The following is a 27,963-nucleotide window of genomic DNA, read 5'->3' on the forward strand; positions in this document are numbered from 1 at the left end:
GTCTTCCCTGGCCATGCGCTGCATCCTTCCCTTCCACTTCCCAAGAGATCCCTCCAGCAGTAAAGTTCAGCACTTGCAAAAGGCAACCGAGTGCCTGACCAAACCCAGGAAGGATCTGCTGGGCGTAATCTCAGCAGCTGCTGTCAAAATCACTGACACACAACAAGACTTTACGTTTGTTTTTATGAGCTACTGACCAGTTCCCGGCTGCTGCTGCACCTGCAGACTGCGCTGGCCTCCCCTGCCCTCTACTGTGTGTGGGGAACAGATTTGTTGGTGTTTGGCCTCTTGAGGCAATTACCAGACAAGACAGCCCAGTCTCTGCAGCTGTGTCCAGCTGTGTCTGCTGCTCCCTCCCAGCTGATGCTGCAACAGCAGCATCAGACCTGTCAAAAGCCCAGCCCGGCGCCGTGATGGGCAAGCATGAAACTGCTGACGGCGATGTCAGCTGCCTTCCTGGTTCAATGTAATTTTCCGATCACCTCAGTGTCTTGCTGAGGAGCTGCTGTCAAAAGCAATAGCTTTGTGGTGGCCCCATCCACGCGATCCTCATTATTCTGCTCACAGAGGCAAAATTAAGGGGTTTGCTTGTTCCTGTAATATTGCCACACTCTTATGAAACACCCATCATTTTTTCCCTGACCTTTTTGCTGTACACTCGCTTAAAAACACGCTTGTGATGTTAATTTTTAAGACATTTCAATTTTCAGTACGCCACAAGCTCCTTCCCTGATTGTTACAAATGTTTTTCCCTAACACAGCTTAGCTCTTGCTTATGATGATTTATAATCTTTTCTGCTGCTCAAGGTGAACCTCTGCGTAAATGGGACATCACAGGATGCGCAGCTGCTGCGCTGTGACTCGCATCAGGTCTGAATCCCAGTTTCTAAGTGCAGAAAAGACACTGAACCCGCGACTGCCACGCGCACAGTCAGCCTTCTTAGCGTGATTTAATTACAAGGAATCAAAGCAATCCAATTATTCCAAGAGAGTGTTTTTTGGAACAATGCCTGACTTTGAAAAACAGAAATCTAAAAAGCCCTCCAAAGAAATAAGTTACTGAAAAACAGAAGTTGTGAAACTGGCAGTTCTGAGAGCCAAAGATGTGCAGGTTTTGTGCTTCCCCTCCTGGCTGTGTGTGCCCAGAGCCTCCAGCCCAGCACACAAACCCCTTGCTACTGCTCAGGGGATCAAGGTCATAGAAGGGTTTGGTTTGTGTTGGAAGGGACCTTAAAGCTCCTCCAGTTCTAACAGGGACCCCTTCCACTGGAGCAGCTTGCTCCAAGCCCCTGTGTCCAACCTGGCCTTGGGCACTGCCAGGGATGAGGCAGCCACAGCTTCCCTGGGCACCCTGTGCCAGAGCACCCTCACAGGGAAGAGCCAATATGAGTGTAAAGCCATTCCCTCTTGTCCTATCCCTATATGCCCTCCCTTGACCTGCTGCTCACGCTGTGCAAAGAATAAAATGCAGCCAGAGATGTTTCTCAGGTGTCTGAAGACCTGTTAATGACAGACACTGAACCCCCTGGATTCAGTTTTTAAGCGAAAAATGTAAAATTGAATTAATTCCGTTTCCACCTTTTATGGGGCAACTGCCAGTTTGATGCAACATGTTCCTCCCAGTGTCTGGAACAAACAGGCTTAGACATATAAAATAGGTGGCTATGCGTCGGACAGCTTTAAGGTCCCTTCCAACCCAAACCAGGCTGTGATTCTATGAGGAAATCTTTAATTGTATCTGTACAATTGTTCTGGAGAATGAAAAAAAACCTGCAAGATACCCAGGGACTGGCAAAAGGACCTGAAGAAAGCTCATGCAGAGCATGAGTAGCTGCTCTGGCTGACCAGGAGCTGGGAATAAGCTTTGGGAAGTCCATGATTGAGGTGTAACTTGCTGGAAGCAGCTACAGGTCAACACAGCCATCACCAACCACAGCCACCACAGGACACAAGGCCACCGGACCTCCCACAGCCATACAGCATCTGCAGGAGTGGCAGAACAAAGGGTGTAAACTAAATTAACTCAGGTACTACATTACTGCGCAGGGTAACCTCAGCTGAAGGCTGTCAGGGCATCAGGAAGCGTGGCAGCAGTAGGCACCGATGTAAATGAATCCAGAGGAAATCCAGAGCGTTCCCAGATCTGTGCTGAGCACATTGGTAGGGATAATAAACAAACAGAACCATGAATAACCCCCGCAGGGAAGAGCCCATTTAGCATCTGCAATGAGGATGCCACACTTTTGTTAATTAAACTCTTATCTTCTGGAGGGGCGTTTAAGAAATCAAAGCGCACGGAGATGAGAGAACGTATCTTTTTGATATAAACCAATTCTGATCCCCAAAGACATTTAGCAAGATCTTAACACGAGATCTGGAGGAGTCCATATGTAAAGAGTTGCTTCTAAAACAGGCAGCAGGGGGAGAAAAGCATGAATTTTGTCCATGGAGGGAAGTCGCTGTGAAGCTCAAGGGGATCGGTTTTGTAGCCCAAATCACCCAACACATTCATAACCACCACTGGAAAGCAGGGAGCAGAAAAACAGCAGGCTGGTGATGCCAGAGGGTTACTCCGAATTACTGTGGACAGACCCTGCAGTAGGGAGTGCTTCAGCAGCAGTGAGGAAGAGGAGATCCACCACCATGTTTAAAAGCTGGGTTACATGGAACAAACAGCTTTCTGATTTTACAGAGAACAACTGGCCTTGAACTCCATCCTCGCACTCCAAGCAAGATCCTGGGAGCATGGGGAGTGTTCTGCACACACATCAGCCCATCACAGTCAGGAAAGCAAGTACAGAGTTAGAAATCATTAAGGAAGCAAGAAAGAAGCCCCAAAGCACATTGCCACTGCAGAGACCCAGCAAGCACCCACACCTTGCAGGTGGTCTGGTGGGTTTCTCAGGTGTGCAAATAGCGCTCACACAAGGAATGATTCAAAGCCCTGGGATGTGCATCTGCCAGGAGAAACGATGCAGAAGCTGCATGCGACAGGGGCCTCTAAATGAGACCAATTATGGATTATCCATTTTCTCTTGGTTGCTATTATCTCTTCCTACACAGGAACCAGGGAAACTAAAACAAAAACATCCACTGACAACATTCAGAGCAAAAGACCAGAAACAGCTTCACTAAGCCCTCAGACAGACATGTCCTTGCCACAGGACAGCACCGTTCAACCCCTGCTTTCAACCACTTCAAACTTTTCCACATTCATAAACTCCTGGAAGAACAGCATGTGAAGAACAGTAAACCACCACAATCCCCCTCCAGCTCAGAAGCCATCAAGCGTGTGAGGTTCATGCTCAGGTTCCTCATGTGAGAGGTTTTTAGGAGTCCACCTTGGCTGGGTACCCACCAGGGTCCTGGATGAGACCAGCACAGCTCCTGTTCTCCAGCGCAGCCCAGATCCCTGCCCAGAGAGATCTCAGTCGCTGCCCCATCAGTCACCACATCTCACTCACCCTACTCTTGGCAGGGGCAGCACCACGATTAATCTAAGGGAGGGATAAACCTCTACTGAAAGGCTGAGCTTCTCCCAAGACCCCTGTGGGTCTGCATCTGACACCACCCTCTCTAAGCCCCTTCTTCCACAAACTCTTCCTAAACACACTGACAATTCAGGTTCCCAGTAACTTTCACTATGAGCTCCTACCCACTAATTTACTTTCAGTTAACTTCACTACTACAGACTTTTCATGCTCCTGTTCTACCCACTCTTCTTTTTCTCCCCCTAGATATGACACTGCTTTGGCCTGCTCCCAAGTCCTCTGATGTTGAAGCTGTTTTAGCTAGAAACTACACACTTCATTCATAACAAAACCACTTTGTTCTTTGGAGCATCCAAACCTGTTATTAATAGCTCAATCCTGTGATTTACCGTGATTTAATTTTAATACTTACTAAACCACATCTTTTTTCTTGCATCAAAGAAAGATTTAGGATCCTGAATTTGCACAGGCTTTGGAAACACGTCAAAGAAGAGACAAATTTAGAACGGTACAAGAACACTTTTAGTTTTGCACAGTTTCACAATAAATGAACAATCTACACAGAAAATTCTTCTCTCCTGAACTGTGGAATCAAGCCAAATTTTCCTCAACTTTACTGCTCATTTTTGTGTTTTCACCTCATCGGATGCAATCTCAGGCTGAGGATTTGGGTGTTAAGGGTGTTTTCCCTGCCCTCCCTAACTGGTAGCTGTTAATGAGCTGTTAATGAGTTGAGTAGGAGTTGGGCTGAGGCTCAGCTGACCAGAGCAGCAGCACAGCCTGTCCCTGCCTCCACCCAGCTCTTCCCACATCAATGTTGAGGAGTACATTTAAATCCCACTTTCTCCCCCTCATTTCCAAAGGGCAGGTGATGCGTTATGGTGCTGGGATGTTGGGTAGGTGCAAGATGCAACCCCACACTGCATGCTTGTAAAAGCCTGGCTTTCTCAGGAAATCAGCCAGGAGTACATTCAATCTTTGGAATTCATGTAGTGACATGTTCTGCACTTCCCCATCCAAGCGTCTGTTTAGAATAACCCTTGCTACATTAATAACAAGCATGCCTTGTCATAAATCCGGATCCTTTTCCCTAAAGGAGAGCTGCCATTTTATCCAAAAGCAGGGTACTCCGACTGCTGCTGCCTTCCCCATCCATCCCAAACAGAGAAAACAGCAGCACGACCTCAGTAGAACAGAAACCCTTCACAGCCTCACAGGACCCCACAGCCACTCCAGTTTGCTGCCATGCCTGGGAAGGAGAGGTTTGTCCCAAGGGACCTGGCAAACCTGCCTAGCAAGGAGCTGAGGGGGAAGCCTGCACTCACAGGGGGGTTGGAGTATCACCACACTTGCACGGATGCAACTTTGCTGTCAGTGTCCTTACACTGAGTGCCAGAGCAGGATGGTGCTGTGCTGGGTCCCAGCCTGCAGAACGTGGCAGCCGAGACGTGAGGAGCTGCAGAAGCACGTTAGGTGGTAACTTCAGAGATCGATTCAGCAGTGTGAGAAGTGATTTCAATTTATTCCTACTACCAATCCATCATAAACTCAATTGCCTCTAAGTGCAGGCTGATATGGCCACAATAACTCTCAGGTTAGAGACATGCAGGCAAATACAAATGGGGCTGAGCCACATTCACAGGCTGCAAGCTTTCTATTTACTTCTTTTTAAACACCTTTTAGGTGGTTTGATCTTAGGCTGTGGCCATATGAAATGACCCCGATGTAAACTTCCGAGGATTAATCATAGATAATAAAAAAGCTGCATATTTAAATACAAGGGAGCATCTGGAAATCCCAAATGGATGCTGTGAGCAACAGCTTAACCTGGTTAACACAGGCCATAAAAAAATGGTTCTGATAAAATTAATAGTTACTGCTAACTTGAAAAATATTAATTACAGTGACATGCACTGTGACTCACAGACACCTCAGCTCAAATGCTAAACCAAGCCCTAAGGAAGACTCTTGCAAGTCTTTGGCAAGTCCTCAGCAGGTATCTGGTTGCCTTTAAAAATCCATCTCCCTCTCCTCTGTGCCAGGATACTCACAAGCAGCCCAAGATTCCAACAGCTTCATTTGCCAGCTGTCTCAGAGCAAATGCATTGTAAGCGTGGAGCATTTATTCACTGGACTGGAGTCAGCAGTGGAGTGACTTTACCTTTCCTCTGCAGAGCCTCTGACCTTGCTTTTAAGTCCAATGTGAAATGAATTCCAAAGCACCTGATCCTCATTATGTGGATTCAGGATTCACCAATGCTTCCAAAAAACTTCCTTTGAGCACTGTGTTCCTGAGAGCTGATGTTGACAGGGAAGACAACAACCAAGACTACTAACCTTGAGTATGCTACAACAGATTCAGTGACAGGGGTGTTTCTCTGCAATTACCAGCTGCTACACACAAGTTTGCTCCAAGATGTACAGGATTCAACCCCCAGCCTACCCTGCTGGTCCCGAGATGGCTGGTAAGGAACTGGTTCTTTTTAAACAGAAGGAATTGTCAAACAACTTAAAGCTGCTTCTTACACACCAGATCTTGCTCCTCAGCCTGATGCCACTGTGATGGCTGCGATGGGGCACAGCACAAAATGCTCTGACAGGATTTGGAGTACACACCAGGACACATCCTTAAAACCTGCTTAGTCAAATACCAGCGCTCCTAAGCAGCAGCGTCATTTGAGCACTGTTCCTTCTTTATAACCGCTATTTTAAGAGCTCTTTAAAGTTCCAGGCTCTGCATCTCCCCATTTCTTAAATATAAACTTAGACACCACCTGGAGCCCAGCTTAGGCTGCAGATCCTCAAACTCATCTTTCTGTGCTGGTCAAAGCTGCTCATTTTCACCAGGAGGAACAACTGAGCTGTATTCAGGCGAGGACAAGAAGTTCATCTTCTCAATGCTAAGTAATTATTTAGTAATTTCAGGTTTTCCTCTGGCTGCAGAGTAATGCTTTAATGAAGCAATGCGCAGATTAACAAAGAGCCTAATGAGTCAGGAGAAGGAAAAACAACCATTTAGAGGTTTAGGCTTTGATAGGATCCCTATGAAAGGAGTTAAACCCAAAGTATTTCAGGCTTTCCTCATTCTGCCTTAGGGATATATAAAAATGTAACCAGTTTTCTTTGTTACTGCTCTAAGTTTTGCACAAAATTCATGCCTATTCAGAAAGAAGCTTCAGTTGCCTAATACAGAATCATTTGCATGTCCAAGTTTGCAGTGACTCAACCCCGGTGGATATCCAGTGGTGTTCACTGGGTAAAGAGCACCAGGGTCTATGCAAGCAGCTTCTCCCCGTCTCCCATCCCCAGGATTCACAGCTCGCAGGAACACAAAGACAAGGGATTTTTAAATAGGTCACACAGAGGCTGGGTGGTAATTACAGAAAAACGTTAATCAGATTGGAGCCCCAGAGCTGCTTATCTCTTGCAAGAAGCCTTTCTAATATCAGGTCTCTCTGCCCACCTCAGGACAAACCACCATGAAGAGTACAATGGTCATATGGAAATACCCTGGAGTACACAAATCTTGCTTGCTGCCAATTCTGGCCTCATTTTGATGATAAAATACAAAACAAAAAGAGAGGAAATAGAAAACGTGAATGGATCCTATTGTCAGAAGACTGAGGAAAGCAAAGCAAGAGCAAGCATGGTCACTGAAAGACTGCTGTCTTTACATCTTCTGAACACGTTTCTCCACATCAGCCCATGCCTGTATCTGTTTCCCTTTCTGTGTCTCAGTTTTCCACAAGAATCTCAGCAAAATCAGTATAAACTACATTAACTGCTGCAATTTCACAGCTTCCACTTCATTTTTAGTGCTTTGTTAAAGATTTATCTTATTTTTTCCACTATCAAAAGAATTAAAACACGTTCTACCCAGACCAAGCCCCAGAACTGCAGCAGGCAGACTCCCCGCTTGTACCGCATACACCCAAATCCTTTGGTTATCACTGCTTTAGGACAGCTTTATGTACATGTGGTACAGCTACTCCCACGTGAAGCAGTTACTTCAGCAGCACCTACTGCTACAATTCAGGCCACAAAACTCCAGGCAGCCCATGCAGTGGGTTCAGGTGCTAAAATCTTTACAGTTGTTCATTGGGACTTCCTCTGGGCGCTCAGTGCCCTGGAGGCAGAAGAAAATAGGTGGCCCAGTTCAGATTCTTCAGCCCAAAAGAGCTGAAAGCAGCTCTTTGGTGGTGGTTTAAACTGAACCCTGGGCTTGTGTCCTCCCGGACCATGCTGTGCCGGGGAGGAGCAGATGGCAAGGTTGCAGAGCACTATCACAGAACTACAGGTCAGAACTCCTGCTTTATTTGCCCTAATTTTCTCAGTAATCCCAAGACACAAAAAAGTGGCTTTCAGCATCCACCGCACTGACAACCTGTGCTTTTCTGGCTCAACCACCCCTGCTTCTAGGGAGACATCTTGTAACAACAGCACAGGGTTACAGTCACACCCAGAGCAGTACCAGCACAACCTCTCGGGTAGAATGAGAACATGAATGAGTGGTTTTGCAATTGTACTTGTTGACCCCTCTTCTACAACAGACTTTTTTTTCCCCTCTGGAAAAACTGCTGCTTTCTGCTGAAGACAGTTGATCTTTAACAAGACAGCAAAGGCTTGATACAGCAGCAATTCTGCAGAGCCTCAAAGAGCTGCCAAATTCAAGAGGCTGTCGGGAACTCAGAAACAACAGAGTCCTCTTAGGAAAACCTGCTTTTGTTAAACAAGGTCACAGTGTCTTTTTTTAATTCCTCATCTGCTTTTTTTGTTACTGTTACATGTTCCCACATCTGCAGAGCAGGGAGATGAAGTTCTTCCATTTTCCCCTTTGGAATTCTACAGGATCTTTTGCCAGAGCAATTAGTATTTGCTGTTGTTTTAAAAAGAAAAACCCTACAGAAATGAAGGCAAAGCATGACTCACAGAGACCAATAATTAGGCCATGTGTTCAATTATCTTTCCTGCTTAACTAGTCACTCTGTAGGAAATGCTCAACCTTTGATGTGCAGCAGCAACTTACCAATTCATTAGGCAGAAAGAAGCAATGCAAGGAAGGAAACCTCAGGAACTGTATCAAAGCCCAGAGATATCTAATGAGGGAAACAACAGCATCGACAACAGAAAACAGGCACCAAAAAGGTGGAGGCTTCAAATTACCTGTTTCAACTATCTCGGCTGCACTTCTTTGAAATTAAAACTGCTGGGAAGCAGACAAGAAGAGAGAAAGAGGCAGCCTCGTTTGATCAGAAAAGCATCAGTGTTTCCTTGAAAGCTTGCCACAAAGAATACAATCTATCTGTATTGTAGGAGACTCCTCACAGACCATCCCTTGTGGGTGGATGGAAGCTGCAGGAGGCAGCACTCCACCTACTACGCTGGATTAGGGAAAAATTGGATACCCCTTTATTTAAAACCCTGCATAGTTAAGCACAATGGGACACACGCTGCTGGGAGACTCAACCTGGCACCAACAGCTTGGGAGAATCGGGAATACAGTTCAGTTAACTACCTACCATATCTATTAATGCCCCACAGAGAAGGAGCAGCCAGGCCTGCCTGGGATCAGTACTGAGGTCCTCAGTTCCCTTAGGCCCACTCCAGTAAGGGATTGCTGCAGTTGCTCCTCCTTGGCTACGTCACCTCTTTGAGCCGAGTGAAAAAATAGGTACAACCACGTAAATGAAATGGGTGGAAAGCCCTCGAACATGCCTCGATCTGCCAGTTCAGATGTGTTACTGCCTGTCTCTCAGTAAGTGGCACTAATGTTCAGGAAGAGCTATAATGAAATACAGCTAATTCCATCAATCAAAACAGTGCAGGCGACTGCCTTAGCAAAAAAGGAGGAAGCAGGAAGAGAACAAGGGGGACAGCAAGGAGTTAAATTTGAATTAGAAAACTCAATATTGCAATGACCTTGTTTTATTTAGGCAAGTGGGAATAAGGGGAAAATAATTCTTTGGGGTGGCTCATCAAGTGACATGAGAGAGAAAGAAAGGTCTTGAGAGTTTTCTGGTCAGTTTGGAGTTAAAGAAAGAAACTGGTCATAGCCATTGCCAACAGAAAGAAAAAATAATCTATAATTTCATGCAAATTTAATCAGCATATGCTCCAGAGCACCTCATACCACATCCTGAATTATGTAACATGGGCATCATGCAACCTACAGCTCTGCTCTGGCTACACAGCCCCATTCTCAAAGGCAAACACACTGCAATGGAAACGAAGGAAACTTTATTGCCTGGGGAAGGCCCGAAGCCAAGTGATGAGGTGTCCATTATGAGAGAAGGGAGGGAAAAAGAGAAAGTCTGGCACCCTTCTAAAGCAGCAGCAATCAAAGAGCAGCCTCACCTCACAGCATCGTGCGCAGTGCCACACACCAGGATCCTTTTACACAGTGTAAATGGTGCTCCCTGTACTACAGCTCAGCCCAGAGAACTCCAGGCAAGAGGATGCAGAAAGCCACACTCCCAAGCTGGTCCACATGGAAAGGACCAGGGTGTTGTGCAGAGAGCAGCAGCACCACCTCCACCTCTCCACTCACCCCTTTGCTGCAGCACTCTGCAGTGCTGGAACAAAGAGCCCAGGTCCCAGCTCTGCTGGTAAATGCGTGTAAACTGGGACTTAAGTAAGAGTAACTTCTGCTCATAAAATGCCCGCTAGCAATTGTATCTCCATAAAGCATCCACTGCAGCAGCATTCGGAATTCATAGTCTATTATTCCTGTTTCAAACAAAGTCTGATGACTTTTAAACTAAGGAAAGTTCCTGCCTTTTGACTGGCACAATGTGTACCGCCGCCAAGAAAACTGAATTTGCATCCAGACAAGGGGGAAAATGGTTGCTACTTACTGCCAGCACCAGCAAAATACTGCTCTCCCTGGTCGCCTACACAGCACTGCCCCTAACACAGGCACTGCTCTGCAAAGGGGAAGAGATGAAGACCAGCAGCAGAGAAATACGATTTGAACAGATCGATTCTTATCCAAACAGCTGAAATCCAGAGCACATGAAGGATCTCCAGTGGAAATTCAAAGTGGTTTATTCTGGGCAATTACAGTGATAGAAGGTGCTGTCCATGGGGTTCCCCACCCATTTCCTTTCCTACCCCCCCCCCCAGTGACCCTCATTGGCCAGAAGAGAATCCCAGGGAAGGTTATTCGCCTCCATCAGGCTGCATCTGGGGAGGGAGGGGGGTCCTGGGCTCTCTCACTCTTCTCCTCCTCTCAGCTGCCTCAGCAGCCCCTTTTACCTCCCATAACTGAGCCTGCTTTCCAGATTACTCTCAGGGTTAACCCCTTCCATGCCCAGTGGAAATCAAACCCTATGACCCAAGGTAACTCTAGGTAAGAGCTGTCTTGTTTTTCTTTCCACTTTCTCCCTAGCATCCAAATTCTCTTTGCACTGAATTCAAATAACTCTTACTTGTTCCGTCAGTTCTTGATGAAGACAGATAAAGGCAACAGCTTTGTCATCTCCCCTCTTCCCCCAGTGAAATTTTCTTCTGAGAATTGCAATGAAATGACAGGATATTGTTTAACTGCAGCATTTTGCAGATGAAACAACAGCTGAAGTGGTTTTTACTCCTGCAGCACACAAATTTATGTTGCTACACAGCAATAAAGCAAAGCCTTAAATTTAATCAGGACAAATACTTCAGGCAATGGCAAGCTGATAGATTATTTAGAAAGGGACTCGATAAGAGCTGGAAGAAAATATGCCTCAGCCTGGGAGTCTCCAGAAACAGAATTTTCACGCTTAGCCCTTGTTAAGCTTTTTCATCTAAGCTGTTTGTACTTAGTGCATTTGAACAGCCTCCAAAGGTTATAAGCAGACAGGGGCTGCACTGGAAGGGCTGTCACAGGGCTTCACACAGCATTTTCTGCTGACATCGTCCCCTGAGCAGGGGCTCCCTCCACATGCACACTCACCCCCAGCCACTGAGGAGGCGTTTCCTAGTGCAGGACCCTGCTGACAGCCCAGTGACATCAGCTATGTCATGACCTGGTCTCTCTTGCAGAGTGCCTGGCTTTCCCCAGATTGGCCTCCTTCCATCAATTCTTCACCCCAAACCACTGAGAAACAGACAAAACTAGATGTATTAGTATTTATATGAAAGGTCTAGGAAATTCAATAATGTTCCTATTGTTTTATTGCAGATGGCACATCAGCTCTTTATTACTGCAGAAAACTCAAGGGCCCTGTAGAGCTCAATAAACCGGTGCGTGTTCAGCTTTGCAATGCTCCACAGGGCTCTGATTTACTGTCCAGAACCCGGCACCTTCCACACAAGCAGCTGAGCTCAGTGATTGCCTTGTGCTCCCTGCAAACCCTTCACGATGAGGTGAGATGAGGTCTGCCCACACAGGGCCCCACTGCTCCCTGGTGCCCACCCTCATTCTCAGTCATATGGGCTCCATTATTAAAGAGCAGAGAAGAAGATTTGTTTTCACCTTTGCATCAAGATGTTTCCCTCTCCTATTGGATTTCAGACACTATCTGAGTTTTCTGCCCAATTCTTGGGCTGCAAGAGACAGTTTAAGGGAAAAAAAAGTCAATGTACCAAGAGGAAAACCAGGAAAATCGCAAAAGGAAAGCCTCAGTCTCAAATATACATCATCTGTGCTTTGAGACAAGTCCTTATGTAAATACACTTACAAAACACTTCAGGAAAAAACATTCCCATGGACAGTTACCCCACAGATTTAATAATGTGGGCAACTCTCCACTAAACCCAGTAAGTCTCCTTCAGGACATTGAGCTTTTACTCAATGATAAACCCAGCTCTAAGCCAGCCAGCCCTGAATAAGGGAGCAGGGAAATGCCACACAAAGAGCTAAAGAACCAGCATGAGCTGCATTTACATTCAAATTGTTCTGAATATAATATTATTTCCATCAAGTTTGAATTGAAAAGTACAGGAGGGACCTGGAATGCACCCGACAACATTTACCCACAGCCTCTAACCCCACACATGCTAACAAGCCTGTTTCTGGTGACAAACACTCTCAGATCCTCAGCGGGGGGCAATTTCTCTGCATTGATTTTATAAATGACAAACAAACAAGTAAATGCCTGGACCCCATCTCTATTTAAATAGAAGGACTGATTACAAATACCTAAAGGCACAGCTAACACAAGGGCCTTCTCCTTCCAGGCATCCTATAGAGAGGACAGGGAAGTACCAGGAACTTTCCCAATTACAGACCATACTCTTACACTAATGCAAACAGACGTTACAGAGACACTCAGTAGATTATTTATACATTAAATAAAGTAGTGAGTAATGATAGAAACAGAAAGTACAGCCCTGGTGCTGACAAAACCCACACATCATTACTGAAAACAATCTAAAAGGAAGAAAAGAAACCACGTTTCCTTAAGAAAATGAAGACCAGATTAGTGTGCAGACCACATCATAAGGGAAAATATAAACTACAGCCCCCCTGCAGGTAGGTTAATTCACTGAAGTTACTATTTCTGCTCTGCTTACACATTCCATGCTTATAATGATAAATTTATGGTTTAGTAGTCAATAGTCCAGGTACTTTGAAGAGGAATATTCTTATCCAAACTGCCTAGAGCATACAGATAAGGACATGAACATGCTGGGGAATGTTAACAGAGAAGAGGACTCTACAGCTCAGGTCTTGAATCTATTTGGAAAATGCTGCAGACTTCAAATGTTATTCTCTAGATCTTCCTGTAGTTTATTTACTGAGACACATAAAACCAGGAATATCGAAAGATCCAGAAGCAAAACACTTCCCTTGTGTGAAAGGTGAGATGTTACCAAAGAGGAAATAATGAGCCAGTTGCTTGCATGTTGCTTTAACTCCTGCTGTGATTCCTAAAGTGCTACTACTACCCCAAACATTCATTTTCACAAACATCTACACACATCATGCTTTAGGCAGAATTGGCAGTTACCAAGCTCTGAAATCATGTTTCAAAACAAACCCAAGAGCCTTCCTCAACCACTAACTGCACAACATCCACAATAAAGTCAGAGGAACCTCAGTTTAAAAGAATCACTGCAGAACTTTAAACAAGCCCCAGGATGTGAGCAAAGAGAGCGTGAGCCAAGAGGGGCATCAGCTGAAAAGCCACCAAATTCAACAGTTGCAAGAATTCATTCACACTGATGGAGGAAGGAAGCAACCAGTGCTGCAGGACCACCAGGCCACATAACAGACACGTGTCTTTGTGTGCAATCTATGCAGAGGGGGAGCCCAAGGAGTACTTACTCTTGGCTGCCAGTTCTCATACTGCTTCTGTAGATTTGCACCAATGGTTTCCAGAGCTTTCTGAGGACCCATTGACAGAGGATCTAGGAAAGAGAACACAAATGAGCATTTCTGACCACACCTGAATCACTCAGCTTGACAAGTAGCAGAAATTATTTCCAATTTTATGTGCATATAAAACTGTGTTTCTGTAGAATCCAGATCTACAACCTGGGAGACCAAAGTCTACATCAAAGCATGGACACCACCGCCCTTTGCAGAAGAAAGAAGCCAAAATCTTTCCATCCTGTCCCTCCCCAGTGTTCCGCTTGCAAGAAAGATTGTTTCATGATGTTTTAATGCAGGTTCCTGCACACATTCCACTTCAAATTCACAAACACTGCATTCTTCATGGAATAATGCATCCCCAGATTCTTCACTCAAGTACAAATTAAACACCATTAAAGACTGTCAAACTTGGGAGATTTCTCTTGCTAAGGCAGTAAATACAATTGGGTTTTGAAAGCCAGGAAAGGCATTGCATTTGTTTCTTTTGTAAGGAAAAAAAGGCTTCTATAGTAAATAATGACAAAAATTTAAACTGGTTAAATATTTGATGATAAATATATTTTCTTGATGAATGCAGAATCCTGCCTCATTTGCTTCCATTGCTGACTGCTCCAGAGAGCACGCTTCAGTTGGAGTTTGAGAAGTTAATTGTGTCACTGGGTAATTACCCCCATCCGTCCGTACCAGCACAGCTTCATCTTGTGTGCTTTATTCAAACACCATGGCCATGTAACTGACACTAGTAACAAGCTTCAAAGAAACCAGAAGCTAATATTTTGCTATTTTATAGAAATAATTCTATTAACCAAATCAGTGAGTTATTCAAGGCCAAGTTGGATGGGGCTTGCAGCAACCTGGTCTAGTGGAAGGTATCCCTGGAGGTGACTGCTCAGACCTCAGAAGCCTGCTGTGAGTTAATATGCCATTAGCTACTGCTCAAATGAAAAAGGAAACAAAAAACCCAGCATAAACACATGAGATTTCTTTTTTGAGCCCTCCAAAAGGACCAAACTGAACTCCAGAAAAAGAAGTTTAAAACACTTTACGTGCACTTTGCCAGCAGAGGAACGTAGTTTGGAGACCCTGGGGTGCCTCCAGAGCAATTAGTGTTATTAACAACACCCTTTTGTATAAAAGGAAAGTTCCCTGGTGCCATTCCAAGAGCCAAACAGTGGAAATAAATTGTTTTCCTAAATATAGCTCGTGCACCAGCATCATGACGTGAGCCCTCAGCCTCCTGTGTTGAGCCAAGCCCTGCAGACACCAGCCAGGACACTGTCAGTGCAGTCACGGCATGAGGCTCCCCCGGTGCCTTCCCTGCGCCAGGCTGACACCGTAGCACAGATGTCAGCTCAGGCTTCACTCTGGAGGAAACCAAACCACTCGAGATACTCTAAGGGTGCCTCTGGAAGGGACAGCAAGGCGCAGTGCTCACACAAGGGAGATCTCAGCTTGGCTGTAAACAGCAGCAATTGCACCAAAACGCTCACCACAATTCCTTACCCGTCTGGCAAAGACATTCCCACCATCCTCACCTTTAGCTGCTCCAGAGAGCGTTGTACAGAGAAAAAACTGCAGATTTTTTGCCATTACCTTTGCCAAAAGTTGGTTAGAAATGGAAACAACTACTTGTGTAGAGATAGATACACACTGAACATTTCATTACAAAGCTGCATTCAACATTCTCTTCGCTGATGACAGTCATTAATAACTTTATTTAATGACTCTGCAACACTCCTCATTCTCGTTGCTCTCTTCTCAATGTATCAATGAGAAGCTAGAGCTGTTCTCCCCACTGACTAGATGTATTTGTTATTGCGTGCTCATGGCTGTTTAACTGCTTTAAAGTCATCAGCATTTTTAGGTTAAAACAAATGAGCTGCCATGATTCATAAGCAGGTACAGCAAGGTTAGAAAGGAAGTATTCTGCAAGTTTTTTAGGAAATTCAGTTTGGGCAATGATTCATTTGCTTCTGCAGCCTGAGGTAAGCCCCACAGTTCAGGATTACAGAGCTCTGCACGTTACTTCCTGAAGACTGAACATTTTCAATACCTAGATAAACCCCAAATCTCTCAGAAAGCTTTCTTACACCAGGTATTTGCTTCTAAAATTACTTCAGATAAGTCTCGTCCTCGTGAGACGTGATCTCCAAAACCAAGGCAACTTTCCATTTCTTCACAAAACCCTAGGAATTCACTCCAACACTGCACCAGAGTAGCAAGCCCAGGTGCTGGAACTGCTGGCAAAACATCCTTGGGAATAATTCCAGGACTTCTGAATTCATGATCCCAATTAAATTAGCCTCAGAGCAGTCTCCTCACCATGCAGTAAAGTCCATGCATTTTACACAAGCTTATTCCTACCCTGTATGACTCAGGGTAATTGCAAACCTTTGCAGATCACAGCTCTCTAAAGACATAACTGCTCAGAGATTTCCTTAGGTATTTATAAATCCACAACAATTAAAAGCAAGCCAAGCACCTCATCACCACCTTGTCTTCTGCACGCTATCCCGTTTCAGAACAAAGCAGGAAAGATGAGCCAAGGCAGCAGCTACTGCTGGACTCTCAATTAACTCACAGTGATGCCAGGTGCCCCGTTTCCTTTTGTTCACCCCACTTTTAAGTCCAGGAAACACACCACTTGAACATTCCTGTATGTAGCTGACAACAGAGTTATCTGGAGCTTGGAAGCTCTCAGGACTTACCGATCCAACACTCCAGGCGGGCACAGGGAGTCGTTTTCACCACATCAGGAGGGTCCACACCAACGTTTAGGCACAGAACTAAGGCAACACTGACTGTCTTCATCTGCAAAGACAGACAAGAAACCCCTTACTTAGTGTAAAAACAAAATCAATTGTGTTTGTGCTGGATTTTTACCACTGCTGTAACCTGTGAAGGGCTTCAGTGAACCTTTGTTACCTGTTCTTCAACACACCCTGCTCCAAGCAGGGGATGACTGCTGCCATCTTTCATTTTTTTAAATAGATCAGTACTGAGACTTTGAGTTCCTATTTTTTATGATTCTTTCCAGAGCCCATTCTTCTTTTCCAGAGCATGGAAATGGGTACCAGCAGACTTCTGCTGCTCACCTTAAAATAGTCATTGTCCAACTGAAACACATTATTAAAACATGAGAATGTGCTATTCAGGGTCCCTGATCAATATTATAATAGAGGATGTCCTTTCTAATATTAAAACTAAGAGCATTACAAGGGAAAAAACACCCAAGTGAGCAACTAAACCATAACAACCCATTCACTCTGGTTTTTGTTTATTTTCTTAAGCACAGAAACACAGAACAGTTTGGGTTGGCTCCAGCTGCTGCTTCAGTATCAGCCCCTGGAACCGATGGGCAGCACATTCCCACTGCTTGTAGAGACACACAAGGCACCACAAACCTACAACATCCAAACCCAGCAATGCCTCACCTCCAACCAATGACACAGTGCTATGGCCAGTTAAAAACACGGCTTGGAAATCAGTATTTCACATCTTTATGCTCTTTTCTACATTCCCTCAGCCCAATACCTAAACCAGAGAAGGAAAACAGAAGTAAGGTGGCTCAAGTTGCTTCCATCACGTGTTCAGCACTCCCTGGCTTGTCGGAAGCAAGGCCACCCACACCTCCATTCCCCCAGGATGCTCACTGCAATTCCGAGCAGCAGGCAAAACAACACCCAAACTTCACGCTTACAGAATGAGCCAGGGCCACACACGTGTGTAATTATACAGAAACTGAAGCAGAGAGATGCTATTCACACCAAGAAGGGAGGACAGGACCAGTGTCTGCTCACTCCCATGGCTATGCAGGGAACCCAGAAAAAATTAGCATGAAATCTGATTATGTTCTTACTAGCAAAAGCCTGCAATCATGTGGAAGTTACTCATCCCTGAGCTAGCAAGGAGTAAGCAGCACTTCCTAGAATGCATAAAAAGGATGAATAGTTCCGTACTTCTTTCAGTTCATCCCCTACAAGATCTGTCTGTTATAAAAGAGGCCTGGTGATCCGAGGTGATCCGAGGTGACTGGGAAGCTCCATCCCTCAGCCACCAGCACTCCCTGTCCTGGGCTCTGTGAGCAGCGCAGCTCCTGCACCATGGGCTGCTGCAATGAGTGGCAATGGATGAAAACAGTTCCCCCTAGTCTTAAACCTGAAGGAGCAGGCTTCCTACCAGAACAGCAGAAATCTGGCACCCGATACTTCAGTGCCTTATTCTTGCTCAGCAAGAGCCCCTGGCTTCCTTCCTGCTCCCTTTTTTCATGTATGCAGCAGCATAGGAAGATGGAAAAAAAGGAAAAAAAAAAAGGAAAAAAAGAAATTTTAAAAAGGGAAAAAAGAAAAGAAAAATGTAAGAGGAAATAAAAGAAAAAAGGAAAAAGCTCACCCAGCCTCTGAAACCCAAGGTGCTGCCGGGTGTTAGAGAGCCCCAACACTGGCAAACACACACTGAAAACCCAGAAGGAAACTAAGAAAACTGCAGGACAAAATCTCTTCTTAGAAGTGGAAACACACAAATGATGCCTTCACTAGAAAGGCTCCTGCTAAAGTCTTTTCCTTCTCATTTATTTATTGGTTCCCACTTGTGGTCTAACACTGACTTATTCTCAGTGTTTCACCAGCAAGGTCTGGCTGTGACTTATGCTCATCTTGATTTTCTATTCCTAAGCTCAGTGTTTTAATTCTCCTTGAGCACAGACAGCAACCCAGTAATGAAATGTAACACGGTAACCAGTCCTAGGGACAAATGGGGTTATTTCGCTGCTCCTACCTCCCCACAACAGAGGTCAGGTATTCTACCACACAACTATTTGCTGTGCTACTACTACAGAACACATCTTCAGTTGGAGTTACTGCACTTTCACACTCCCCAAACTCCTACTCAGCCACCGATGATGCTGAATCATTACAGACCAAAAACCTGAGCCCAAGGAACCCAATAATGCTTTCCCCATTCCTGAACAACTTTGGAACACGCCACCAGAAACTCTGTAGCGTATTTAAAGCTTCTTAATACAAGAAGTATGGGGACATTCTCATCCATCATTAAGACAGTGGAAATTTTCTTCTCTACATTTCAAGAACACATCCATCGGAATGCATGCCACTGGGTTGTTGTTAAAACTGAAAAATGAAGCAGAGAATATTTGTCAAGCTTCCAGGAAAGCCAATATCCAAAATGCTTCCTCAGCAAAGCCTCAAGATCAAACCCATAGAAGCTCTAACGGTGGGCTCCTCTGGATAGAGTATGATTTGACTGCTTAATAAAAGACAAATTGGATACAATTCACAACTTCATGTTGCATCCAATTGAAAACTGTTTAATAACTGTGGTTCAGAACCTGCAACACTTAAACTGCAAAACACACTGGGTCCAAAAGCTCTTCCTGAGAAGTAAGAGTACTGAATTCAACTCCCAAATCAGGAATGGGAGTAAGTGAGCAGAGGTACTTTGGTGTCTATTAAGGAGAGAAGATGCTTATTAAAGCATTGACATTAAAATTCACACATTATACTAAAGATCAGAGAACTTGTGAAGTATTTTTAATTTGCCTTTGATTTCAGTTCCAGACAAAAGAGACTTGCAGATGAGGGAGTAACCTCAGAGCAAACCCAGTGCGATTGCTGGGGGTTCTTACCGTTGCTAACCTGTTCTCACTAGTTAGTAAGGACAGGTTAGCAACTAAGGAGTTACATCACTGCTTCATGTTCTAGCTCAAGTAATACCAACAAGAAGGCAGTCAATCAATTTCTGAGGAATTTTGTGGGAAGACCCTCACGTAACATTCCCAAATGGACACTTTAAAACCCATAAATATTTTATTTCCACACTGCACTTTTCAAGCTGAAAACTTTCTGTTCAACCATGTTACAGCTGAACACTCAACCCTGATCAGCCTGCCTGGGTTTATGCCAGGAGGTTAAAAGTGCTTCTGCGAGTTAATACAAACACAGCACTAAACATCAAATATGAGCTGCTACATCATTGTACAGAGCTGAGGGGGAACTTACCAGCACTAAATACAAACACCAGGACAGATTTCCAGACTGAGAAATCCTCACACCCATCTTCTTTGGAAATCCTCACTGGCCACCCAGCTCAACCCTCCTGCTCCTTCAGGGAATTCATCCCCTTCCTGAGGGCTTTTTTTGACTCTTTTTCTTTATGTACATTTACAGGTTGAATACAAGCCTCTCAAGCAAAAGGCAACACAAGGTAGGTGCTCCTCGGGTGACTGCAAGATGCAGACTGCTCTGGAGACATGCCATTAATACTCCAACAAGGAGTTCTCCAAACACTGAGCAGCAACAGCAATGTTTAGCAACACAAAACATTGTTCTCCCTTTGGTTTCAGTTGCATTCATTCTGCAGCATCACAAAAGTCAGGTTTTTTTTCCTTCCCAAGCCTCATGGAAGCTTTCTCACAAGCCAGTGACCCCTTGCAGTGATCTGCATGCTGGAGGAGGGCTCCTGGGGGTGATGGGATTCATGGCATATCAGCCACAGGAGGAGATGGGCACTCTGAACTCTGGCAACTTCCCATTTCAGGCAGAGAAAACCTTGACCTCTCTGGTGCAGTGGATCACACACCTCCAAAGAAAGGTTTCTGAAGGGAGTGACTCAGAAGGTATCCCACAGGAACATGATCTATCTCTACCTGCCACCAGGCAGAGGAACACAGACCTTGCCTGGAGAAGCGGGTGTTTGATGTCCTGCCCTCCCAGCAGCCTCTTACATCATCAAGCCCCAACTTGGTGCCCTCCCTTTACCCTTTCCACACTTCCCATTAATGGATCTTCCCTTTAGCAGGCCAAGTAGCAGAAGAAATGTGCCCATCCTCTTCTGCTCACCTGCACCGTTTGCAGCGTAAAACAACTAAAAAGGGAGAGTTTCCAGCTTCAAGGAAGGGGGTATTTTAATACAAAGTTTGACAGAAATTAATTGTCTTGAAAAAAAAAAAAAAAACACCACAACTCGGTGTGCTTCTCCTCAGTGATAAAAATAGCAGCATGCAAAGAAACACTTCCAGTTAACATTAATAATTCAACACCTCTGCAGGTAGTCTCCAGCCATCTGTAGCCCAAAAGGTCAGTTCCCACTGTGACTGTGGTGACAGCATACACCAGATTCCTAGATCAACTCCTCCTCACTGCTCCTTTTCCTTTTCTAACCTCTCTATTCCACACTCATCCTCTGAATTTTCTTCAGAGGTTTATTATGTCCAACATGTTTGTTTACACAGTGAATGCAGCTGCTACACAAAGCTCAGGAGCAGTGGGTAATGCCCACACAGCTCCCCACAAAGCAGACTCTTAACTGCTGGCTTCACTGTTTACTTTACAAGCACTTCTGACACCTCTAGATGAATTACTGCTGTCAGTCAAGACCCAAGATATATGTATACACCTTCCATTCACTTGCTCTGAGAACAGGGTGCATCTTCTCTGCCTGATGTGACCTCAGCTTCCGAAGGTCCCTCTGAGATCAAAGGAAATCAGGCACAACAGCATCACTCTTCAGATTAAAAACTACAAAGCCAAGTAGGCTGATTGGCCCTATCATAGCAAAGCACCAAAATACTGCCTTTAAACTGCTGCTTAATGCACAGAACCAAAATGGTGCTCAAGTCCCAGGCAACCATTCCTTAAAAACAGGAAGCAAGTATTTCATTCTATGATCTTTGTTTTCTTTATACAACACACAAAAAGAATCAATGAGGCATTTTCTAGGTGTTATTCCTCATTTGATCCGTGACAATGGCTTTCCTTCTCACCTCAGCACAACTCTGTATCTGCTTTGCATTCTGTACAGGCGTCTTTCCATCATTCCACCACATTCCTGCTCTGTCTAGCACTACCTTTCAAAACATGTCCATGGAATCATAGAATCAGTTAGGTTGGAAAAGACCTGTAAGCTTACAGGAGCAACGAGGAGGAAATGATAAGGAGAAGATCAAGTCTGTTATTTCAAGAGAAGTGTGAGGAACACAAAGATGAAGATGTCTGGTTGTGCTGAGAGCCACACTGTACAGAACACTGTCACCTATGGCAGAGCGAAGCTATGATGTGGGATAAAGAATGCCATTAACACAAACCTGTGTTAAGTATTTCATCACATCATTTCCTGAGAGATGCACCTACGCTACAGTCTTCACAGAAGAACAGGAGAGCAAGACAAACATCTTGGGTTTATCAAATTTACTTAGAAATGCCAGTTAAAGCTATGACACACAGAGCGATCAATAGGCTCCCTCGGTTACCCACGGCCATCTACGCTAACAGTCGCCTCTGGAAACGTTCAAGGGCAGCAGCTCAGCACAGCAGCAAGCCAATTAAATCAGCATCTCAGAGAGAAACACGAGAAACGCCCCAAACTTCCCAGAAAGCCTACATAACCCACGGAGACGGAACTGAAACTCTGACAGCCTTGAAGAAAATGTAAGGGAAGAGGGAAGCCAGGTAAGACCCAGAGAAGCGTTAACAAAGCATGTCTAAAACATTCACTGAAGGTTATCTTCAGCCTCTCAGCCACTGAAACACGTACCATGCCAGAGTGAAGGAGTGGTAGCTGGCAGCAGAGCAGATGCTTCACAGTTTGCACCACGAGAGCTTCGTGCGAAGCAGCCGCTACCATCTGGCCATCCACCACTGCACGAGGTTCCACCACTGCTTATTAACATCTCCCACATTTGAGAACTAAAGGTAAAGCCTCACACAGAGATAGGGACTTTAATTAAAGTCTGCGATTTCCAACACCAGCCCAGCACTCAGGTCTATCTTTCGAGGTGTATGGGGGTTTTTCACTGTCTATTCACAGTGCCTTGCAAATTCCTACAAGCGTGCTGGGGGCAGGAGGATAAGCAGCCCTACAACACACATATATGTTGATTTTAAGTAGCAATAATCGCCTAACTCCTCTCCAAACACCATATGCTCGGCAACACCAGTCGCCAAGACAGAAAAAAGTGAAGCACATTATATATGTGTTCTCTTGTTGCATTTTTTTTTAATGGGGAAACACAGATACAGTTCTTTTCTGTCACTCCCTTTGCTAACAGTGCTCATTTTACATCCCCTGCATGTCAGCTGAAGTGAGAAAATGCACAGGATGGGAAAGAGATGGACCGAGTTGAAGGTTTCGGTGTTTCCTGCTGGTGTACAGAGGTGAGACCTTTTTCTTTCAAAAGATGTGACTAGCTGTACTCTGCAGAGCTGTTAATTAAAGTCCCCTCTCTGCTCATACATCAAAACGTGTAGATAGTGGTAGATACAGCACAGGCATCCCAACACTACCCAATCCATACACAACCACCTTCATTCAAAATGATCTTTGTTCTAGGGTAGAGAAGATCTAAATCTGTAACTTAGATGACAGTGCTCATTACTTACAGCAGCAGGCGCAGCCTGGGGAGAAGCTGGGCTTTTGTTCGGCTTTACACATCTGTAAGGCAGTGGTGCCCTGTGCTACTGCTCAGTTCACACACCTCACTGGGCAGCAACTGCCACTTTTAGGAACACTTGAACTAAAATGGATTTCAGCCACTGACCTGCAAGACAGGAAGAGTCACGCCATTGCCAGCTCTCAGGAGCACTCTACAGCATCAAAACCAAGCGCTCCATGCCAGTCCTCCTATCAGTTCATCTTCATACCAGGGGAACAGAAGCTATGTACGTACCATCTGCGTTAGATCCTGGGCTACTCACTGGGTTACGAGTTCCCTGAATTGTTGCTAGCCTGTGATCATGCATAAGCAAACACAAAGCAAATCCTGGAAATGGAGTAAGTCAAAGTAAAGAGAAGGCTGCTGCCAAAACACAAACTCCCACCCGCTCCCCCCACAAGACTGCTGCTGCTTCATTTCAGCTCACAAGGAACACACTGAGCTACACTCAGCCAAGGGATGAGCCTCCAGTGCTCAAAGTGCGAGCGGCAGCCAGGCCACAGCGCCTGGAAAACCTCCTTAGATTGACACAACCCTTTCAAGCTGCAATGATGTGTGCAAACTTCCACTGCTGCTATCCTTCATTAACCTCCTCTGACACGTGAAGCATTCACCATGCAGGCAGGTGAATTCTGCTTGTCTGAGTTAAGCCCATTTGCATGTGGTTCTGCTTTAATCTGCATTTCCATAGAAACCTCATTGTGTATTCCTCTGCTCATAAAACCAGGATTTAATTCTCACCCAGCAAGTTAGGAGGCAGCAGGAAAAAATACTACAGTAAAACTGTTACAACCAGCTTTGTAGCTCTCTGCTCATTTTAGAAATCAATACAACAAATCTTAACTTAAATATGCTGAATTTGGTGGGAACTTGTCAGTAAAACCTGGTGTGTTTGAAATGCTTTTATTTAAATCAAGTTTCCCGATTCAGTTGCTACTGTGGCTGTGAGATTTAATTCAATACACAAAGCATAATTCCAAGCCTCTTGTGATAAAAATACCCCTTAAATAAATAATAGATCAAAGCAGTGTCACTTTGGTGGCACATGTAGTCCACGAAAGCAGGAGACAAAGGATTAAATGTTTTCAGAGCAGTCCTGGATGAAAGGGGGAAGTCAATGTTCAGTTATTTCACCTAGATATAACACTCATTACTTTTCTTATTTGATCCTTCCCTCTTATTGGAATTGTGCCTTCTAAAGAACCTTCAAGTTCCTACAAACTCAGGGGGTTTTAGAGCAATGAAGCAAGATGAAAAATGAAAGAGTAACTCCATACCCAAATCTTAGTGAATCATTTCCCATTAACTACAGCAAAGGAAGGATCACTCCCAAGGACTGCTCAAGACAATGAATAAGAGCCAAATCTGCCACTGCCTGCCATTTTTCATGATTCACAGGGAAAACAATGCCACAGCAGGCAAAGAGAGACTTGATTTAGACAGGCTGGGTCATTTAAATACAGGTAACAGTTCCCATCCTGAGCTTTGGCAAGTTAATGGATCAAATTCAAAATAATGGAATGCTTTCCACACTCTCAAGTGACACCCAGAGGTACGTCCCCTCCAAGACTCGGGAAAACCTCTTTCAGTGGCATCTTGAGAAGAGCATGCTGAAGTCGCTCAGACCTGGCCTGTGCGAAAGGGAGGTGAGAGCCAAGGAGAAGAAGCTAAAGGGAACCAGGAGATGCAGCGGACTCACAGCCAGATTGACCCTGGAAGGAAGTGACCATGTGTTGCTTTTAATATGATGAGCAAAAAGTAATAAACACAACAGCAAGTTTGTCCCAACCATACCTGATAAAGCTGTCCAGATACAAATGATGTATGAGCAGCACCCCCAAGGCTGATACAAAGAAAAGTGATTTAGGCTGATAGTGAAATCAGAAGGACCAAACAGAAAATTACAGATTTGCTTCTATTTTCTTCATTTACAAAAATCAGACTCTGTATCTTGAAGAATTATCCAGGGCCCAATTCCACTAAGCTCTTTCTCAGTGAGTAGCACACTACTACATGAAGAGCACATCTTTCCCAGCATAGAGGACTCTCAGAAGAGACTGCAACTCCTCAGGAATAAACATGGTCAGAACTAGGCCGTTGTAACCACTGCTCTCTGCACTGAAATTATTCTGGCTGCAACATGCATGGGAAACATTTAACAAGTACACAGAAGACAGCTGATTACTCACACTTTACTCACGCTTAAGCTGAACAAGCTATTGATTATCTTGATCAAGTCAATGTCACTCCCAATTTAGAAAAAGACAACTCTGCAGATCAGGAAGCATCACAGGAAGGCAGAGGGATCACTAAAATAGACAAGCAAGCTCATCACACCTCCACAGTCTACCAGAGAAAAACCTCTTCCTTGCCAAAACCCTTCAAAGAGGATGCACCACAAGACTTTGTGTTCTTTGCCTCATTTAAATTCCATCCAAACCCCCTCAATTCAATCCATTAAAGATCTGCCAAGTTAGATTTTCAGTACATGATGCTACTCAAGCAAGTGATTCCAGTTCAGCCAGAGCCTTCCCCAGAACTTCACCACCATTCAGTGATGGCCCTGCTAGGAACATTCCGAGACACGTACATCCTCATGCCTGGTCATAACGACTCTGGAAAGAATCACAGGTTTCAACTGCAGTTCCCAAGTTATTCTATAGTGTTACAAGAGAGATCATAAACATAACAGAAAACTGGTCACCAAAAGAATTTGTGCATACTCATAAATACAAAGGTATGGGCAGAGCAGCTTTGAGACCTGGAGAATCCCATAACCCAAAGCAGATTCCAAGAACAGAATGAGTGGCGCTCATTATCCATGACATTTCTTGGGTGCTTTGTTTGGTTGCTTTTAACTTAGATATCTAAGTTGGAGACAAGCTCGAGACCGCAGGCAGGGATTCTTCTTTGCCACACTTGGCTTCATCAATTTAACATGCAACTTACATTCAAACACAAGGGAAACACCTTGCTTTAGTACCGTAAGTGCTTCATCTTGTAACTCTTTCCTGTCATCAAAATCTCAGTTTCCCACACACAAAAGTTGCCTTAATGTCATACTCCACATAACATGCTGGTGGCAAGCTTCAAAACCACAACACTTCGTGCATCTTCACTGCAGACAACTGTAATAACTACGCTTATTGTGCTTGCACCATTAACCTGCTGATCCAGAAAACACTTTAATGCTTCATTAATTTTACTGCCTTTCCTGAAAAACACCAAGTGTCCAGATTTCATTTAAAGATCTTAAATGAGGGAACTACTCAAAGAGTGTATTTTCATGAGCTTCGAATTAATACTTTTGACCCATCTCCACGTTTGCTTTCCCCAGTGCCACACGACCAGCACACAAACTACTGGATCAAACACCCAGCATTCCATGTGAAAACAGGCTGCTGCAGGAGGTACTGAAGCCCTCCGAGCACCAAATCCTCCCTTTCCACCACCTATCCCCCCACTCCTCCTCCAAAACCCATCCTGCCCTTGAGCATTACCCGGTCCTTCATCCTCCAGCTCTGAGCCAAAGACTTGGAGCCTTCGATTTTCTCGCAATGCCTTTTCTTCATAAAGGCCAGAGGCAAGTTCCAGTCAGTCAGGTCGGACTCATCCTCCTCCCCAAGCCCCAGAAGAGGCGACTGCAGCATCTCAGACTCCATCAGCGAGGCAGTACCAGGCAACAAGTGAGCAGCAACCTTCAGCCCAGCCCGCAGCGGCGGCCGAGGGATCCCTCCGGGAGGCAGAGGCGCAGGGTGGCGGGGGGGAGGACGGGGCAAGGGCAGCGGGAGGCTCCGCTCCCAGGTGTGCAGGTAAGGACGAGCCCTGGGGAAGCAGCACGTTCCACCCAGCGACTCCCCTCCTCCGCCGCCGCCCGCAGACGGCAGCCCCGGCCGGGCTCGGAGGAAGGCGGCGCCGCCCGGCCCCGCGGAGGGCCGAGGTACCGGCGGGGACCGGGCCCCGGGCCTCCACTCGCGCCTCTAGCCCCGCGGGCCCTGCACCCTCTGCGGCGGGAGCCGCGCCCGGCCCATCGCGGCTCCCAGCTCCCTCGCACACCGGCGGGCCGAGAGCGGGTCGGCGAGCTGCGGAACGGGAGCGAGCGGGAGCGGGTGGCAGGCTGCGGGAGAAGGGGAGACTCGTCCTGCAGCGCCGGGGAGCCCGACTCCTCTCAGCACCACGGCAAGGAGGCGGCCATCTTCCCCCGGCCCATAATGCAGCGCGCTACGGGCCGCCGCGTGGGACAAGCCGGGCCGCCGCGGCTCGGCCGCGGTTACCATGGTTACAGCGCAGCCTGCCCGCGCCTCGCGCCGGCCGGAGCCGCGGTCCTCGGGGCATGCGGGGAGCCCCCGGGTGAGGGCCCCCGCTGTGCCCGGCACCAAGGGGTCGGGCTGGGGGCTGAGTCCTCACCGCTGCGCACAGGGGCCAAAGGGCCGGGCCCGTCCCTGCCGCCCGCTCCCCGTGCCCGCGGCCCCGCCGAGCTGCACGTCCCCACGGGAGCCAGCGGATGTGATGCGCTCGTTCCCCCCTGCAGCGCTGCAGGGACAAGTTCGCTGTTTAACTCTGAGGTGCCAAGGACCAAATACACCAACAAGATCCACAGGACACGTTCCCATCACTTCATAGGATGCCACGTTGGGACTTCCAATACCGCCCGGTCCAGCCTTTCTAGGCAAAGTGTGACCTTGACGAGATGTCCCAGCACCGCGTCCGGCGCTGGGGAATCCACC

The 27,963-nt window shown here is 45.8% G+C and overlaps 1 protein-coding gene across 4 annotated transcripts in view; it reads right to left on the minus strand.

The window, feature by feature from the left end:
- Positions 1-27,107, minus strand: part of RPTOR (regulatory associated protein of MTOR complex 1) — a 112,584-nt gene extending 85,477 nt beyond the window's left edge. For all 4 annotated transcript variants that reach the window (XM_062624359.1, XM_062624358.1, XM_062624357.1 and 1 more), the window contains exons 1-3: positions 26,737-27,107; positions 16,497-16,599; positions 13,741-13,823 (exon numbers count right to left, since the gene is read on the minus strand). In XM_062624359.1, coding sequence (XP_062480343.1) covers positions 13,741-13,823; positions 16,497-16,599; positions 26,737-26,898 — 348 coding nt within the window. In that variant the 5' untranslated portion in view covers positions 26,899-27,107. The remainder of the gene's footprint in view (positions 1-13,740; positions 13,824-16,496; positions 16,600-26,736) is intronic.
- Between the last annotated feature and the right edge of the window lie 856 nt (positions 27,108-27,963).

This window comes from Pezoporus occidentalis, unplaced genomic scaffold, assembly GCF_034315485.1.
Source record: "Pezoporus occidentalis ecotype Australia unplaced genomic scaffold, CSIRO_AGI_Poc_V1 ctg266, whole genome shotgun sequence".
Lineage (NCBI taxonomy): Eukaryota > Metazoa > Chordata > Aves > Psittaciformes > Psittacidae > Pezoporus > Pezoporus occidentalis.